Genomic DNA, 19,531 nt, shown 5'->3' on the forward strand with positions numbered 1-19,531 from the left:
CCCGACTGGTGGACATCCCCTCAATTTTCCATTCTTTGCTACCACAGAGTTGATATAAATTGGAACATATAGGTTCTTTTCCTTTTTCCCTGATCTTGTTGGGAAAGACTCAGCAATGGTATTTCTGGGCCGTTTTGCAGTTATATAACTCTGGGCATAATTCTAAATAGTCTTACAAAATGGTTGGATCAGTTCACAGGTCCACCAACTCTGTGTTAGTGTCCCCATTTTTCCACATCCCCTCTGACATTTGTCATTTTAGCCAATCTGATGGATGTGAGATGATATCTCAGATTTATTTTGGATTGCATTTCTCTAATCAGTAGTAATTTAGAACATTCTTTCACATAACTACATATGACTGATTCTTTGTTCTTAAATTGTTTGTTCATATCTTTTGCTCATTTATCAATTGGGGGATGGCTCTTATTCTTATAAATTTGGCAGTCTTCCATATATTTTAGATATGAGACCTCCATCCAAGAGACTGTAAATTTTTCCCCCAATTTTCTTTCTAATCTTGGCAACATGCTTTATTTATATAAAACCTTTTAAATTTAATGTATTTAAAATTATCCAGTTTGCATCTCACAATTCTATTTCTTTAATCATAAATTCCTCTCCTCTCCATAAATTGATAGATAGTATGTTCCCTGTTCTCCTAATTTATGATCTGCAGGAATACTTCTAATGCCTCTTTTTTTGTTGAATTTTTTTTAATTGATGACTCAGCTTTGTTATGTTATTTTGGGATATATCTTAAGCTTCATTGCTTTTTAGAATATTCTATTCAATCTTTTGTTTTCTCAAGTTAGGTAGTGCTGGATCATCAGCAAATAAAGCAGTTTGGCTAGAACCAGATAGATAGTTAAAAGATTTAAATGTCAAGCTTGTATGTATTGAATTTGTATTTTATGTTGGGAGCAATAGAATCATTGAGGTTCTTGAACAGGAGCAAAAAATGGCCTTTTTTCTGTTATTAAAAAAAATCAAGATACTTTTAGCTTTACCAGGCAGGCAACTTTGAAAACATACTAAAAACTATATCCTTATCCTCCCAACCTCCCTAATCCCTTCTCTCAACCTGGAAGACCTATATTAGAAAACAAGAACTTTTTTTCAGTATAGTTAAGTAATTGTGTAGGACAGGATAAAATAATCAGAAATGTTACAGATCTCATTTCTTTTCACTCGTGTGGTATTAGATGAAAATTAAACCTAGCATTTCACTTTTATAGTACTAGGATTGGCTCTTGTTCAATTGTCCTCTTTCAGCCTCCATCATAGATGAATCAGCTACTGCTTCAACAAAGCTTAGACCCGTTTGCCTTTTTTTTTTTTTTTTTTTTTTTTTTTTATCCTGAGAAATGGAAGGGGGCCCGCAATGTCAACTATATTAGGGATGTCAGCAATGTAGAATTATTTACTACCTATTTAGATCAATGCATTTTATGTCCAAGACATTTATACTGTTCAGAACCCCTCTGCAAATGCTGGTTATTGTGCCCATGATTTCTTCTTGGTTTTCTTTTTTTTTTAATCAAAGGGGTTAAAACTAGAATAGACTAGAAGATCCCTTCATTTTATATACAGTATTCCTTACTTTTACACATGAAAAAACTGAGGCCCATTAAGAGAAAGGGACTTATTTCAGATTTCCATAGTAAGAAAAAGAACATATTATAAATCTGAGGAACTTTAAAACAAGTTTATAACTTTTAAATTAATTCCTAAATATAACCAAGGATTTCCATGTATGGTAATTATAGTATGAAAAATTCCAGTTATAACTTCTGCAATATTTCTCTAGTCTTAACTAGGTTCATAAGTGTGAAATCCCAATTTCTCTGACAGGTAGATTTTTTTGTGTGTGTGTGTGGGGGAAGTTTTTTTTTTTTTTTACTAAAAAGATGATTTAGAAGTTAAATAGATAGGCAAGTTGACTTAGATTCACTGACCTACTAACTTTTGTTCTTTCAGTAAGGGTTTCATATTTTATGAGGCCACAACGCTATTACTAGACCCAGCAGGAAAGGAAGATGCAACTCAAAGGAGGATAAATTTCAGACTCATTTCTAGTCTACAAATTTGAGGATGAAATCACAAGATTCACCTACCACCCAAGACATGAAAATGTTAGCTGACAGTTGACAGAAGAAAAAAAGAGAAAAAGTGATAAGTTGAAGACATCAAGTTTGATGACTAGGCAGGACTGTTGTCTCCTTCACCACCAGCAGCCTCAGGCGTTTGGCCAAAGTCACTGTTGGCAGACATTGGAAAGCCTTTCAGCGGTGTGCATCATTGAGAATAAAATGGATCACTATGGAGATATTTTTATTCCAAAAGACTTTGTACCAGTGACAGGAGTATGGAAATACTTCACAAATGAAGCCAGAAATCTAACAAACACCATTTTCACTAGATATATAGTTTTGTGTAACACATCTTCAATTTGCTTTAGGACATAGCAGAGAGAGGCTCCTGATGAGGCAGGCTTGAGCAACAAGATTTTAATAATTATTTTCTGAATGTCAGTCTCAAAAGTAGTGGTAAACAAAATCCTTAAGTGTATGCCTTGATTATATTACAACTAGACTAGGTTGAAAGACAACACTCAATTTCTTACGTATGACTTCAGTCTCCACTGAAGATCCTAAATAATGTCTTTTCACCAAAAGTTCATGACTGTCATGAAAGTTTATCTGCAGTGTATGACCTTGGCTATCAATCCTATTCAAATGATTTAAAATATACTCACAATTTAAAATTTCACTTTGGTTGTGTTGATGGATCCGAGACTGCTAGTATTTTATGTCATGTCTAATTTGCTTTAGTCTACTACAAGAGCCCCTCGCTACAAAGAATAAAAAAATAATACAACTATTTTATCATTGAGTTCCAGTTCATTATTAACTGAATTAATTCTTATAAGGGAAATCATTGCACAGCAATGATATTCTGCCATCTACTTAAGATCTCTGTTGACCAGTCTTCCAGAAAGATCTAAACAAATTCATATCATTCAAACCCTACTTCCTGCAAAAAAAAAAAAATCAGCTTTCCAGAAGTTTAAATTCATCATTTTTCATCTGAACCAGGTTAACATTTAAAGAATTATTTCTGAAGTATTATTTAACCTCCATCATTTTTTTTTGAATTTTTTTTAAACTCTTAACTTCTGTGTATTATCTCATAGGTGGAAGAGTGGTAAGGGTGAGCAATGGGGGTCAAGTGACTTGCCCAGGGTCACACAGCTGGGAAGTGTCTGAGGCCAGATTTGAACCTAGGACCTCCCGTCTCTAGGCCTGACTCTCACTCCACTGAGCTACCCAGCTGCCCCTCTCCATCATTTGATATTCTCAGCCAGCCAGTTCTTCCTTGTAATAAACAGTCATTATGTCTGATGTATTGAAGTCTGCATCTATCACCTTTCTACTGGAAGATCCTATGCATTTCATCCCATTCTCTAGAGCTGATATTATTCATTGCATTTAATCTGTGTTCAGTGGCTTCTTTTTGTTTTCATCATTGTAGTCTGTATGGTACACTCTCTTGGTCTTGCTTCCTTCACTCTTCATGACTCCATGTGTCTTTCCATGTTTCTCTGAATGCTTCACATTTTTCATTTCTTACAGTATAATGATCCTATGACATGCCCAACTTATGAAGACCTAGATTTTTTCCTAGTTATTTCCTATTGCAAAAAATGCTATGAATATTTTAATTTGTTACACACAGGGCTTTTCTGTCAACTTGTCACTGACCTTCTTGAGGAATGTGCCCTGTAGTGGGATTGCTAAATATTTGTATTAAGTGACTTGCCCAGGGTCACACAGCTGGGAAGTGTCTAAGGCCACATTTGAACCCAGGACCTCCTGTCTCTACACCTGGCTCTCAATCCACTGAGCTACCCAGCTGTCCCCAGTCTGCTATTTTTCTGATATAGGCTGATCTGTCCCTCTTTATGTAGCCTGGTGGGCCTTCATTCCCAAGAGGCTCACCATATCTGTGTAGGCCTTTGTGTGAAAACCAAATTGGTTAAGCCCACTGCAGCTCAGAATCCCAGAATTCAAATGATTTACCAGCCACCATGTCTGTCACAAAGTTTTACAAGTATGTCATTAAGTTACATTCCTTTTTTTGATGAGCTTCTTTTAGCTAATACAGGGTAAATTGAGGCATATGTAGAATGCTTATCCTAGAACCACATAACTTTTTACTGAAAAGATAAGGAATTTAAATATTTTCTAGCCTCCAAATCTTAGCTCCTATGGCGGAACCACACTTATATCCACAAAAGTGATGTACGTTTAAAAGGTTCATGTTTAATAATTTGTATCAACTGAAGTAATTCTTTGAAACACCTGGCTGCTTTCCAACGTGTAGATCATGAAAACCAAAATTTTATGCTTAATGTATAGATTTGTCATCTAGATCAGAAGTAAGATTTGTAACAATGGTATATGTACCATTTTGCATTTATCTCTACTAGTAAAATTCTCAGTATATTTATTTTCAAGGTCAAACAAAAGTTGTAAGCACTATGGCTTTTAACAGGAAATGACATTTTTGTAAAAAGTTTAGAATGAAGACAAGCTAAGTTTGAGTAAAGCAATACCTTAAAGAACTCAACAATACAGTTTAAGTGATTTTGACTTCTCTTTAATCACTGAATTTTAAGTTTTATAATGAGCTTTATTTCATTTTTGAGTAATTCATTTATTTTGGGGAAATGCTTTTGAAACAAGCCTCATTTGTTATTTTCATTTGTACATGCTTTACTTTCCTACAAATATCTATTGGCTGAATTACGAAGAAAATATTCATTATCACCAAAACAAAGTGCTTTTTCAAGCATGGATCACAACATACAGTATTTACACAAGGCATAAACAAACATGCACTGTTCCTTTACCAAGAGGGTTTAAACATTAAGGCAATGACAATCCTAAGAACACATGGAATTGCTAAGTTAAGGCTTTATATGTTTAAGTTTTGAAATCCAGATCTATATCCAATCTGATCAAATCACAGTTATTTCCCGTCATCTACCACACTGAATTCAACTATTTAAAATGGGAAATTATTGATCATTAATTACTAACACCTCCTAAAATCGTTACGTTATGGCCTCTATCAGACAAGTAAAACAGCAGCAAAACATTATAATCTGAGCTTACTTAAGTAGTTCCCTTCTAGATTTGATATGTTTCTTTATACCCTTGCCTGCTATCAGCATAAGCATGTCCAACAGGACCATAAAATATTTTTATAAACTTAAAAATATGTGCCTGACAAACTGAAGAATCTCCATCTCCTCAAACCAAAGAAAAACACCAACAATATTCTTGAATCATCTCTCTTCTACTATCAGACATATGATGCCTTCCTTTTTCTTCTCACATTTATATTAGGTCTGTACTATTTAATATTATTCTTGCCTTAAGAAAAAAATTTAACATGGTGCTTAGAATAAATCTCCTGTAGAAATATCGAGTCCCAAGGCACAAGTATTATTCCCTTACCAGAGCATTTTATTAATAGAGATGGCCATTGATGAGGATATTAAAAATTGGGGCACTTTAAACAGAAACATAGATTGTATTTGTGCCCAAATTTAGCCAAAGAGGAGAAAGAGCTTTGTTTTTTTTTTTAGCAGGACAAGATTTCTTAACATCAAGAGGGGACAAAACTCAGACTCATTTTGTTTGTTTTGAGAAGTAGCTCTTTGAGCACTACCTTGCCCTATGACACTTAAAGAGAATCAATGTGACATTATTTATGAAAAATTACAATTTAAATCAAACAATTTCAGTTTTGCTCTAGATTTTGTTGGGTGACAATTACTTTCAACAGAACTAACATCACTTTCTATCCATCATTTTCCTTTAAAGAGCATTATCACAGGAGAGTCTCTCATAGAAAAGCAAAGAAAGACTGCCCATTTAAAAAGTACTGGACATATATGTAGTAGCATCCATAAAAGCTCACAGAGAAGCCACTATATCTTCCTCTCAGTAATTACTTGTACAGGTAAAGACTGAAGCAGGGCTGCTGGTTTTTTGTTTTTAATCTTACAAGTTAGAAAACATATGGTGAGGTTCCTAAACAAAGAAAAAATGTGGCTGTCATTACCATCAATCATAAAGCACATATCTGACATGGCCTGCTAGGCTAGGGATTAGAAAGCATCTGTCCACCCTAAATACTAGCTTCAAGAACCAACAGGAATTCTAAGTGAACATTGTTCGAAAGTTTCAAGTGCAAAACCCCTAAAATACTTAATTACTTTTTCTCCCCAGTAAAGCACTTTCTATACTTCAAGACCAAAATGTTTTGAAAGCATAACAAAAATAGGCTATAGTCCAGAAGCAGGTAGACTTGGTTTCAGTGAAAAAGTTGTATGTGAATTTTCATTGTGTAATGGAAAACACAAGACTATGATCGCTATTACTTTCAATGTAGTAATAGTGAGCAACTAAAAAACAATAATTTATCGACATTGACACTTTATAAAACACACACATTTCATGTTTACAAATACAAGAGGCAAAGTATCTTGAGGAAACAGCTACGGAACTGCATAAGATCAGTTACATTCAACACAGATGTTGTCCCCCACCTTTTCCATTTTCTCACCTCGAAGGAAAATTACCAAATATTTTCCATCAAACTTGGACTCAAATGTCTTAGAAGTTTGACACAGAACACAGTTCAGCACACGTCTGTGTTTCTACAGAACTGAACTGAGACTCCATCGTATTCCAGGCCAAATCAGCCAAAAGAAAGTCATCCATTGCAGTCTGAGTTTCATTGCTGGTAAAGAACAAATTCCCAAGGGTTTCAAAACCACTACTCATAGTCTGAGTTTCTGTACTATTCAACTGGACTTTTTCTAAACCAGGAATATTTTTAGCAGCAGAGAGTCCTTCAGTTTGAGTTTCTGTGTCAGATGAATCTGTACTCATGGAAAAACTAGAGTGCTTCAGAATATTTGCCAGAGGCATATGAGGACTAGTGTCTAAGAAGAAGTTTAAATCTGTCTGTGTTTGAGTATCAAACATTTCCAGCCCTAGGAAGTTGGAATTCCCCCTACAACTGTAAGACTGAGTGGTGTTATCTGCCAGCAAGAAGTCTGTCTGGGTTTCGATATCCAGAGATTCCAAGACTGGTTCAGTGTTTATGTTGCTGAGGTCACTCTCTTCTGTTTGAGTTTGGATATTTGAAGCTGAAAAAAACTCTTCGATGTCAAAATCAATTCCTGGATTCTGGGTAGACCCAGATGACAGCTGAGTGTCAGTCCCAGTGTTACCGTCAGCCAGGAGACCTCGGCTATCCAAAGTCTGGCCGGGCAGATTACCAGACAGTATATTTTCCAGATCATTTAACAAATCTATTGTTTGGGTTTGGTTATCAGTCATGTTTTGTGATGGGAGTATATTATTTTGTGTGCTGAAATTCATAATGGATGTGGATTTTACAACATCCTGACTCAAATTCTTACAGCCATCCTGAGGTAACAAACTATGAGATATGGGAGCAGTGACTAAACTATTGTTTGCAATGTTTGGGGTAGAAACATTATATGCATGGACATTCTCAAAAATATCATTACACATGACAGCTTGGTTCATCGACATTGTGGCATCTGCTGAACTCTGGATTCCATTGGTCTGAGTTTCTCGAGAGATCCCACATGGCTGGAGACAAGCATGAGTAAAGGTGTCTGTCTGTGCTGCTATAGATGAGGTTAGCTTAGAGCTGGGTAAAAATGTCTGAGTTTGAACACTGATGGGAAGAGAAACTTGAGAGCCAAATGTTAAATCTGTTTGGGAACATGAAGATACAGAGGAATCGGGAGGGGCCCATGGTGAAGGTGACATGAGAGCTTGTGAAGTATAAGATACATCTGTTTGTACATTGGTAGAAGAAATTTTATTCTTTTGACACACATTTCCTAATTCTTGTAAAGTATTAGTTGGATTTTTGCCCAGATTCACTTGTACACCTGTACTAATGGGCTCAACAGCAACAGGGTTGACTATTTTTGAAAGTGGTAAGCTTTCCTTACGTAAGAAACCCTCTGAATCCAATCCTAGTATCAAGGTTCCTATTGACAAAGGAAGTAGATGAACAGTACTTGTGACAGACCCTTGATTATCAACACCGACTACTGTAGGCTGGACTGAAGAGTCTGCTGTAGGCACAAAGATAGGCAAATGTGAAAACTGCATAACAGGAAGCTTAACCAAAGCCACTTTGGGCTTTGGCAAAAGCAGCTTCTGAGTGTATCTTGGAGGTGTAAGGGTTTGCTTTCTGGCATTAGAGTTGCAAGAATCTTCAAAAGAAGTCACCAGCTTTATTTCTGAAGTTTCCAGGTCTTGAGTGTCTGCTCTAGTGGTTGGCTTGTTGATCAGTGATTCAAGTGCCTTATCGGACAACTGTTGATTATGCAGAGAGTTTTCCATTTTCCTTTTCTTACCAGGTGGATCTCTAAAAACATCAATAGAAATACAAATTATTCTAAAATCTATGCCACCATTTCAGCCTTAACTTTATTTTTGTTTAATCAATCCTCCAGAATAGAGGACAACTACTTTTGTCTTGACCAGACTCCTAGCAAAGGCTATCTTTATATTCCCTGCCTCCATTTTCTGACATCTACCCCTTACAATGTCTTCTGCACCCTATCTCTCCACCGAAACAATCTTCTCTAAAGACATCCAGAATTTCTTTACTGCCATAAACTGATGACCTTTTCTCAGTCTTCATCCTTCCTGGTCCCTCTACAGCATCTGACTCTGCTGACCGCTCTCTATTGTCTTCAATATGAATATTGTTTGTTCTCTTCTAATTCTCCCCCAACTGTAACAAATCCTTCTTGGTCTTGTCCTCAGGTACATCATCCATGTCCTACTCTGTGTGTGTGTGTATCCCAGGGATCTGTCCTAGCCCTCTTCTCTTTTTATATATTCTCAGAGAGCTCATCAATTCCCATAGGTTCAGTTACCATCTCTATGCATATGACATCAAGATATTTTTTTTCCTGAACTCTACTCCCACATCTCCAATTGACTGACAATTTCCACCTAGACAGCACATATAGACATCACCAACTCTACATATGCAAAATAAAATTATCTCTCTCCTAAAACCAGTCTTCCTGGGGGCAGCTGGGTAGCTCAGTGGATTGAGAGTCGGGCCTAGAGATGGGAGGTCCTAGCTTCAAATCTGGCCTCAGACACTTCCTAGTTGTGTGACCCTGGGCAAGTCACTTAACCCCCAATGCCTAGCCCTTGCCATTCTTCTGCCTTGGAGCCAATACATAGTACTGACTCCAAGATGGAAGGTAAGGGTTTAAAATAAAAAACAAAAACAAAAAAACAACCAGTCTTCCTCCTAATTTCCCCTCTCCTTCAGGAGAGCTGGGAATGGGATGGGGAGGGAGAGAAAAAATCAGTATCTTTCTAGTTATTCAGGTTTTCAACAACCCTGGAGTCACTTTCATTTGTTCATTCTTATTTATCCATAGAGCTAATCCAATGCCAAATATTTCAAGTCTGGCTCCTCAAAATTCCTTCTATATATCATCTACTCAGGCCTGCTTACCTCTTACTTTAACTCCTGCAGTAGCCTCTTAATTGATCTCTTTGCATCAAGTCTTTCCTGTCTCCAATCTATTCTTCCTGTGGCCACTAAAATTGATAATCCTAAAATATAGGTCTAACCATGTCACTCCCCTGTTCCTTCCATAAGCTTCAATGGCTCAGTGACTTCAGCCTCTCTCTAAATAGACTGATTACATATCACTCCCCCCATTCATTCAGTCCTCTAGCCAAATATGCCAACTTACTGATCTCCATCCCTAACATTCCATGTCCCACCTCCTTGACTTTGCCCAATATGTTCTGTGCTTGACTTTTCCATCTGTCTCTTGGAATCTGCAGGCTCCTTTTAAGAATCAGCAACTGCTAGAGCCCTGTCCAAGACCCCATGTCTCTAATCAGTGTGAATTTATTCTGTCTATAGATCCTATATTTACTTAGCTGTGAACATGCTATACTCCCCTCAGGATATCTAAGTTCTTTGTGAGCCAGGACTATCTGTCTTGTCTTTATATTCCCAGAACCTGATTGCATAGTAGGGACTTAATCAATGATTGTTGACTGACTGACTGAATCCCTTCTGATAGATCTCCTAAAAGGCTGGTCTTGCTGAGGTGAGCAGAAGAAAGAAAATATGACACACAGAGGAGGCAGGCTCCTTTAGACATAAACATCACAACAAGATAGTGAAATAACTTAACAATCCACATTGCAACATCTACAACCCCTATAATTTCTGGAAGAAGAGTGGTCTGGTATAATATCTGCCAATCTATAAGGAGCCTAAAGGTAGGTGGCAGAAGGAAATCAAAGAGCTGATGCAGCTATGGCACATTTAAAAGTCCCTTACATTGAGAAGTTCCTCTCTGCCTAGTTGCAAACCGTATCTTCTGCAGTCCTATCCCCAGGAATAACCAGCTCTCTTGCAGGGAAGGGCTTGATCCTACCCACCTGCCCCACAGTTCTCCCATATTCCATTTCCTTATACCTGTGCTCTGCAGGGATCTCATGGCCAGTTCGATAAATATGTGACTGCAATGCTGTTCTGCTGGCATATGGACAGCCACACGTGCACTGGAAAGTCTTGCCACAATCCTCTGCATGTCGTTTTAAGTCCCATTCAGTACCATAAGAGTTGCTACATTTATCACATTTATGCTTCTTTTCAGCATGCATTTTCATAAAGTGCTAAAAATGAGGACAACAATTTTAAATAACTAGTCAAAAATGTAAAAGAAACAGCAAACTTAATAGCATCAATTATCATTTTAGATAAGGAAAAACAAAGGTAGTCAAATAGGGGCAGGATTTAGGAAGGCATATCATGACAGTTTACTGCATTTCTTTCTCCACTATCACTTTATCATACGAAGTGTCCCAAAAGTCTTTGTTCAATTTTAGAGCTTTAATAGCTTAAAAACTAAACTAAGATTTTTGAGACATCTTGGCTCCGGGAGGGGTGTAAGTATGGAGAGCAAGGAACAGGTAGAAGGAATTCCTGATACACATTACAGTTTCTAGGCCCAAATATGTCCTATTAAGTAAGATTTTAAATATGATCCTTCATCCTCTCTAATCGTCCCCTTCCTGATTCCTTGATAACAGCTTCCCCCCCTCCCCCACTTTGGGCACTTTTTAAATGGGGCAACATCCCTGTCTTCTGAGAGAGATCTCTCTTCTGAAATGGTCCCCTATCAGCTGGGATTATATCCTGCTCACATGACATACTTGACACAGACAGACCTCTAAGCAGACTTTATCCCTGCCATCCTGGATCATTCTCATCTCTCAAAACCTACCCTGAGTCCCCTTCCCACTCCATTTTATACCAGTATTTCCCTACTTCAGTCCCCAAACCTGAAAATACTCCCAACAATCCTTTTAATGCTTGTACCTTCTCCACCAGAATGTTGCCTATTACATTCTAACAAACTTTTTCCCAAAGCATGTTTTGGCTTATTGCTAGTTTCTAATCACAGAAACACATTATAGTTATATTAACATTTATAATTCTCCCTCCCAGAAAAATAGTTAAGAAAATTAAAATACCTGTTTTACAAGAGAAAATTGTGAAAATGGTCTGTTGGGACCTCTAGGGCATCCCTTAATTGGGCAACAATAGAATTTTGGGGTCGATTTCAAGTCCTTTCTTACTGTTGGATTTATTATTCCATCCTGTAAAAGATACAATTTTATATTTAAATTATATAGTCAAAATCCAATAGTTCTGAATATTTTTTAATCCCACCCCTTTCAACTGCCCTTTATTACACTTCACCACTCCCAGCCCTTCCCCTCCTCTCATAGCACTATAGCAATATGCTTGGTTTTATGCAGATATCCAGACTCTCCAAAGAAAGGTTAGCTTATCTGAGGACAGAATCTATCTTCTATTTCTTGGTACCCCTTGTACCCAGAACATTTCCTTGCATAAGTCTTACTCAGATAATATTTGCCATTCAGAGCAGTTTAAAGCTTGGATAGTGCTTCAATTAGATTTCTAGGTACATGCGACAAGTATTATTATGCCTACTTACAGAAGAAGGTGGCCCTGAGAGTTAAGTGATTTGTCCCAAGTCACCCAGCTAATAAGTGTTGGAGGTGGCATCTAAACCCAGGTCTTTACTACATATAGGCCCAATACTCTTACCACATATGCTATGTATTTAACATAACACCACTGCTGTTCCTAGTTTGTCTTACAAAGATAACCAATTCATTTGGTCAAAATTATCCAAAAGGCTCATCCAAGATAAACAATTTGAGAAAACCCCATATCACTAAATCACTCTGATTGACAAATCTAGCTGAACTATACAACTCATTTGGTATAAGAATTTTATACTATGCACTAGAATCTGAGGACTTTAATTACATATCCATTTACTGTCTTCTTCATTCTGTGATAATTAGATTAAGTCTACACTGCCCATCTTTAGATTTAATCACCAAAGGTGAGAACACCTCTAATTCTAGGAGGTCCATAACCCATGTGTGCTAGAGTGGGTGATGAATCAGAATCAACTGACTACCCCCTAGGCAGTACTATGAGAATAATCTATTGTGATTGGACATGCAAATTAGGAGGGAGGCACAGAAAGTGATGCATAAGTGACCCCTTTAAAAAGAGGGAATTGAATGAGTGAGAGGTCTTTGGTGGAAGAGAGAGCCTGGTGACAGACCTTTTCTGGTTCATGGAGGAGTGTTAGGATGCTGAGACCCTGGTGAGACTGCCTTAAATATCCCCTTTGAATTGTCACGTGGGTAAATTAGGCTGACACTCTCTCTCTCTTCCCTTGGTGTTTCTGGAGGCTCTACCCACAGGGAGGCCTCTCTTGCCTCTCTAATTGTAAAAGGCTTTTAGCTAGGAGCCTTGTTTAATTAACTTCTGTGCCCCTCTGCTGGGCCTCTAAATTCCTACCTGGTCCCAGCCTCTGGTCCAGGCCAGAGTTTCTCTCTCTCAATTTTCCTACCTTAAACCTTCCTAATTGTAAATAAACTTCCATAAAAGTCAATTTTGACTTGAGATTATTCTTAATTGAGGATTGATAATAGTTCAATCCTCTGGTGACCATCTTTTAATCTATTGAACCCCCAAACCCTTTTTTCCCCCTTACAATTCCAATACCTCTCATCTATGCAATCACATCAATCCACATTTTAAATATTTATTTTTCATGATTCTTTGACCATATTCATCCTTTTTGTCAACATATGTATACTGCTAATATAGATGCAAATATGAAATGATGAGTATATTAACGTGAGAATGAAGGATGAGGACCCTTTGAATAAACAGCTTACAATCACCTGTCCAAATGTTCAGCCTGACCCAGATGTGTACTATACCTGGTTGGCTTTAGAGCCAATAAAGCTAGCTCAGATCAAATCTGCTTCCTCATTATTATTGCCTCAGCTTAACCTTCAAAGGTTAGTTGTATAGCATTGCTTGGCTCCTCTTCATTTCTATCCTCCTCCTCCCCCCTCAATCTAGTTCCTTAGATCTCAGGGGACAATCACTTTAACCTTGTTTGTCTCAGTTCCTCAATTGTAAAATGAAGTGGAGATGGAAATGGCAAGCCACTCCAGTATCTTTACCAAGAAAAGCCCAAATGGAGTCACAAAGAATTGGACACAACTGAAATGAGTTACAGAAAGATCAAGCACCTTTTCCCTCTTCTTTGACTAGCTGCTTCATTGACAGTAAGCCCAAGCTTTGGATGGGAGGCAGATGTTGGAAGAGATGTGTTTGTCACTAAATAGGTTAGAAAAATCTAACTTAGTGGGTAGAGAATGTGCATGTACTCTCATAGATCTTTTGCATGAATGAGAATCACTGTATTTGTTTATTAAAATCCTTATCTTCTCTATCTTAGAATCAATACTGTATATTAGTTACTAAGGCAGAAGAGCAGTAAGGGCTAGGCAATGGGAATTAAGTGACTTGCCCAGGGTCACACAGCTAGGAAATATCTGAGACCTGATTTGAACCCAGGACCTCCCCCCATCTCTGGACTTGCTCTCAATCCACTGAGCCACCTAGCCTCCCCCTTGAATTGGTGTATTTATGAGAGATTTTCTGTGCTATATTTGTTGTACACACAAATTATACATGGAAAGAGATCATGTTTCTGAAGCACTTTGAATGAATGTGTCATAAAATTAGCATTTGAGAATTAGGATCCAGGGAAAGAAAGAAATATGTTGGAGAAATGTATATAAGCTGTGCAGTAAGTAGAAAGAACACTGGATTTTGACAGAAAAACAGGATTTGGGTTCTGGTTCTGAGCCTTAGTTGTCAGTGTGACTTTGGAGAAGTCATTTTTGCTCTCTGAGTCTTCTCTGTAAAATGAGGACATTGAACTAGTTTTTTGGTGTTTTTTTTTGGTGCAGTGGAAAAAGTGCTGGATTTGAAATCAAAAGAACCCAGATTTGAATCCTGGCTCTAATATACAATCTCCAGAAAATCATATCTAAAGGATTCAGTTTCTTCATGTTGGACTAGGTGGCTTCTAAGGGCCCTTTCAACTCTAAATCTATGACTCTTAAGGTTGTTTTTTTTGTTTTTTTTACAGTTTTAATAATCTAATAGTACAAAGAAAAATGGAAGAAAGACAAAAAGAATGCTCAAGAGAAGACTAAATGTAAAAGAGGCCATATGGTCATCTTTTATCATTTCTTTCAGGAGGCTCCTAAAAGGAAATAGTTCAGTGTTTTAATTTTTACTATTTAAAACATATCAAGTTTCAGTTCCATCAAAAGTCTTCCCAAATAACTTGGAAGCCTGCTTTCTTTGTTTTTCTGGCACACCATTTCTGAAAATTCTAGATTTGATTTAAGTACCTATTAGCCACATTTTAAAAGTGTAAAGGAAGCTTATAGGTTCTCAAAGCACCATATGCTATGGGCACTTTTGCCTAGGCTTCAATGAATCACTAGTTTCCAATCTCCATGGAAGCTCTTTGCACATAAAACTGGTCCTGGATCGATTTCCAGTTTTCCTTATAGTGCATAAAATTTGGACAAGAATTTAAAAAACAAAAATCATACCAAAAACACTTAACATAAGCAAGCTACACAGACCCAACTCCTACAGACTTGGGGGGGGGGGGCAAATGGATGGGATTAATGACTCACATTTTTTAAGGGGGAAGGAATATTTATGAGGGAAGAGTAGCATAAAATAAGCACAAATTGGCTAGGCAATGACTAACTGAATGAGTAATATGTAAATTTAAAATAATTTATAGCTGGCACCCCAAAAATGTAAAAAGAAATTTATGGAGAATATTTTTAAAAGCTCCCCCGTTCAGGCCCATTTATAAACAGGGTGGTAGGCATTATTAGGTAAATAAATATTTGACTGACCAAAAAGAACTTCCTTTACCTACACCTGCCTAGGAATCAGACTGAGAGTAGGTGGTTTCTGCTTTCCACATAAGGAAGGAAGTCCATTAAACTCAGAAAGGAGGATTGCATGGGCTTTTGGAAGATAAAATGGGCCTGAAAAGCCAGATTTGAAATGGAGCTAAAAGATACCTACTTTAAAAGCAACCTTCCAAAGCAGTAAAACCTTGAACTCCGGGTAGATTATTATGGGATCCTTAAATCCAAGTTGAAATGACACTCAAAAATTATATTTTCTCCATCTCCAAGTCATGCAGCCTCTAGCCTTCTTACTCCCAATGGAATTGGGGACTCCCACCACTGGGATCCCTAAGCTACATTGCTATGATCATTGCTCCTGTCCTTTACTTCCCTCTCGTTACCTCACTTCTCGGTCTTTTCCTCCCCCCTTTTTAACCTCTTCTTCCCCTCTGTATAGTCTTCCCAATCAGAATATAAACTCTTGGAAGCCAGGGACTAGGTAACTAGTTTTTGTCTCCAGAGCACTGAGCACGGTGCCCATATAGAGAAGCAGGTGCTCGATATATGCCTTTCCTTTCATTCATATTGTCTTCCAGATAAGAGTCTTAATGACTATTTGTTGCAATCCTTAGAAAACCAGAACACAAAGATGCATTGGAGAGATCCACAGAATCAAATAACCAGAATCCTTGGCTTTCTGAAACAAAGCCACTTGAGATAAATGGAAGTCAGTTAAAGAAAACAGGGCAGGAAAAATTACTGCAGATTTTAAATCGACTCTAAATGCTTTCTGAGGGCAGTTTGGTTTCTCACTTTAAATTTAAAAGCTTTCTAGCTTCTCATTTTTGAACTGGCAATCCTGATTTTCTGACAGTGGTTAAAGCTGTTCTCCCACATTATCTCATTAGGATTCTGAAGCCACCTAGCTTTCCATTATTTTTACACCTTACTCTTTCCCAACCCACCACATACTCTACATTACAGTGACAATGGCATCTTGGCTGTTTTTCTAACAAGACACTCTATTTCAACTGCGTTTTTGATGGCTGTCCTCCACACCTGGAATAGTCTTCCCTCCTCATTTCTTGCCTCCCAGCTTCTCAGAAGACTTAGATAAAATTCCATTTTCTACTGATTATCTCCAATTCGTCTTGCACGTATCTTATCTGTACACAATTGTTTTCATGTAGTCTCCCCCATTAAACTGAGCTCAGAGAGTAGAAACTCTCTTGCCCCAGTGTTCTTGGTTTAGCGCAGTGCCTTGCTCAGAAGAGGCACTTGAGAAACCCTTACTGACTTGACTGAAGCTCCAGTCCTGGACCATGGTTCTCAAAGGGCGGGTATCTTGCTCCTGTCTTGATCACCAGTCTCTCTACCTCCTAAAAAGGAGAGCAAGCCTAGGTTCTCTTGCTTTGTACATTTAAACCGGACTCTCCCAGCCCCCAGCCAACCATAACAATCCAACAATAGCTTTCAGTCAGTGGACTTCTCTGCAGACCTGCTCACGCTGTCGTCGCCCCCTCCCCCCAACCCCTCAGGTCCAGGTAGACAGACCGCCTGGATGGGTGCACCCAAATGGGATGTCGCCAGCTCCGTAAATTAGCCTTTTCTGATCCCAACCGTGGCAACAACCATCTCCAGGGCACCTTGTTTACACCTCGGTAGTGCAGTGATTTTGTGCTGGTGTGCACCAACATCAATGTTTGCTGGTCCAGGCCTCACCTGTAGCTGATGACTTCACCGAGTGCGTTGTGAGATAGGGCAGAGACGGGGTATAAGGAACGCGAGGGGGTGGGGGTGGGGGTACGGGGCTGGGGATGGTACAGATCAGGGCTGGGACTACTAGCAAGCACAGGGCTCTGGACACTACACAGCAGGAGCTTAATTGGGTTTGCAGAGAAGAGCGAAGCCTGGCTCTGTGTGTGTGTGTGTGTGTGTGTGTGGGGGGAGGTCAGTCAGGCCGGTGCTAGCACTGACACTCGCCAGTCCCCAGAGAGGGGTGTGCATGCGTATCTGCCTTAGGTGGGGGCAGGCCGGCGGGGGGCGGGGGCTGGCTGGGGCCTCACCTGCAGACGATGGCTCTTCACCAGGTGCATGTTGAGAGCGGGCCCGTTGGGCAGGATCTTGCCGCAGCCGCGCACGGTGCACAAAATGTTGGTGCGCACGGCCCGAGACAGCTCCGACACGGACGGCCGGATCAGTTCACCCGCGGGAGTCGGGCTAGGGGTAGTGGTTGAGGGTTGCCGTTTTCCCCCCGCCGTCCTAGCCCGGCTTCCCCGCAATCCCGCTTCGAGTCCCCACCGCCCAGAGGTCGCGTGGATGGTGGCCTCACCTCTATTGGGACGGGTCGCTGTCGGGTCTGAGGCTGGAGCCAGGAGTGGAGCTGGGGTCAAACCCGCGGACGCCGCCGCTGCGTCCGTGGCCGCCATGTTTACCTCCGCGGCAAGCCAGCCCTGCCAGCGCCGCCTAACTCCCCGGCTACTTCCGAGAAGGGCGGAGGGACCGTTGCTTCAGCCAACCAACAAGTGCTTCTGGAATACGTCACCACTACATGTTACCGCCTCCCAACACAGAGCCCTTAAAGGAAGGTGGAGCGGGGGCGGAGCCTGCGCTCTCAAGGAGGCGGGACTCCGCTCCAGCTGTTCTCAACATCCTTCAGCTTTCCAGTTCTGGAGACCCTGAGAAAAGGATCTTTTTTCCTTCTGAGGTCATCACCTTTTCCTACATGAGAAATGATGTTACCTTTGTATCACTTGTTCCTAGGAGGCAGTGAAGTTAATTGTATTTACATATAACTTGAATTTATATAAATTATATTTTAATGATCTAGTGCAAACAGATGATCTGAAGACCTGGAATTTAATCCTGGCTCCAACATTTGCTAGTTACATGTAACTACAACCAAGTTCACTGTTCTAAGCCCTAATTCCCGATTTTATAAAACGGGGAAACTTAGACACATGATTAGACACAAGGAAAATATTTCTAGTACCAACTAGGAGGAAAGTGCCCATTAATTGTGTAATGGCTAAACAAATTGAGCTATAGGAATTCTGTGGACTATTATTCTTAAGTAAGAATTGATTAATGTAAAGAACTTAGAAAAATATGGGAAGAATTTGTAAGAACTAATGAAGTAAGCAGGATCAGGTGAACAATTTACAAAATGATCACAATATTGTCTAGGAAAACAACACTAAAAGACTTAAGTTGTGCTGTCTTTAGAGGTCTTATGGCGATTCATGTCTCCCGTTAAGCAGAAAGGTAGTTTTCAGTGCAGAATGAGGTATATATTTTCAGAGATACAGCCAAAGTGTTGATGTTTAGCTTGACCACAATTTTTCCTTACAAGGGAAGGTCGTGGGGGGAGGAAGTGGTGACAACAAAAAGAAGAAAAATGAATCAATAAAACACTTTTTAAAAATAAAAGACACAATAATACTTGTTTTATTTATCTCAGGATTGTGAGGAAATTGTCTTGTAGATTTTAAGAGTGCTACAGAAATCAGAACATCATAGATTTAGAAGGCACCTTGCTAGCTAACTAGTCCAATATATTCATTTTATAGATAGGGAACTGAGGCTCAGAGTCATTTGAGTCCAAAGTCACAAAGGTGGCAAGTAGCAGAGCCAGGATTTTAATCCAGATCCTGTTCCAAATCCAAGCACTTTCCATTGTACCATGTAATTTATTCTGCCGGTTTTTTTCTTTTATTCAAGTCAAAGTTACTTCTGCAAATAACAATCTAACATTCTGGTTTAGATTAACATTTGAATTAATCAAATCTGACAATTATTATTAGAATGGCTATGTCATACCACCATGAGGTTAGTAAGAAAAATATCATAGGTCTAGAATATGGCTATGGCATTGTGATTATGCACTCATAATATGTACCACTAAGACATCTGAGGACAAAATCACTTTTTATTAATGCCACTAGCACTATTGGAAAAGCTTTTGAATTAATGAACTTCTGTGCCCTCTCAAATCTTTTTAAAGTCCCAATTTCTGCATTGTCCATCCACAATTCTGTATATAATTTTAGTTAGTAGGC

The 19,531-nt window shown here is 38.9% G+C and overlaps 1 protein-coding gene across 1 annotated transcript; it reads right to left on the reverse strand.

Annotated features, from left to right (window-relative positions):
- Positions 1 to 6,564: 6,564 nt before the first annotated feature.
- On the reverse strand, positions 6,565 to 10,793 carry ATMIN (ATM interactor). Its single transcript, XM_044660960.1, has 2 exons — positions 10,594 to 10,793; positions 6,565 to 8,493 (listed from the first exon to the last, which is right to left on the reverse strand). Exons 1-2 carry the CDS (start codon positions 10,785 to 10,787, stop codon positions 6,690 to 6,692), a joined length of 1,998 nt encoding a protein of 665 aa, XP_044516895.1. The 5' UTR covers positions 10,788 to 10,793; the 3' UTR covers positions 6,565 to 6,689.
- Positions 10,794 to 19,531: the final 8,738 nt, after the last annotated feature.

Source organism: Gracilinanus agilis, chromosome 2, assembly GCF_016433145.1.
Source record: "Gracilinanus agilis isolate LMUSP501 chromosome 2, AgileGrace, whole genome shotgun sequence".
Taxonomy (NCBI): domain Eukaryota; kingdom Metazoa; phylum Chordata; class Mammalia; order Didelphimorphia; family Didelphidae; genus Gracilinanus; species Gracilinanus agilis.

Coding starts and splice junctions, on each gene's coding strand:
- ATMIN (XM_044660960.1), bottom strand. CDS start 10,787: ATGAAAATGCATGCTGAAAAGAAGCATAAATGTGATAAATGTAGCAAC. Junction 8,494..10,593: donor GAGATCCCTGCAGAGCACAG/GTATAAGGAAAT, acceptor TGATGTTTTTAG/AGATCCACCTGGTAAGAAAA.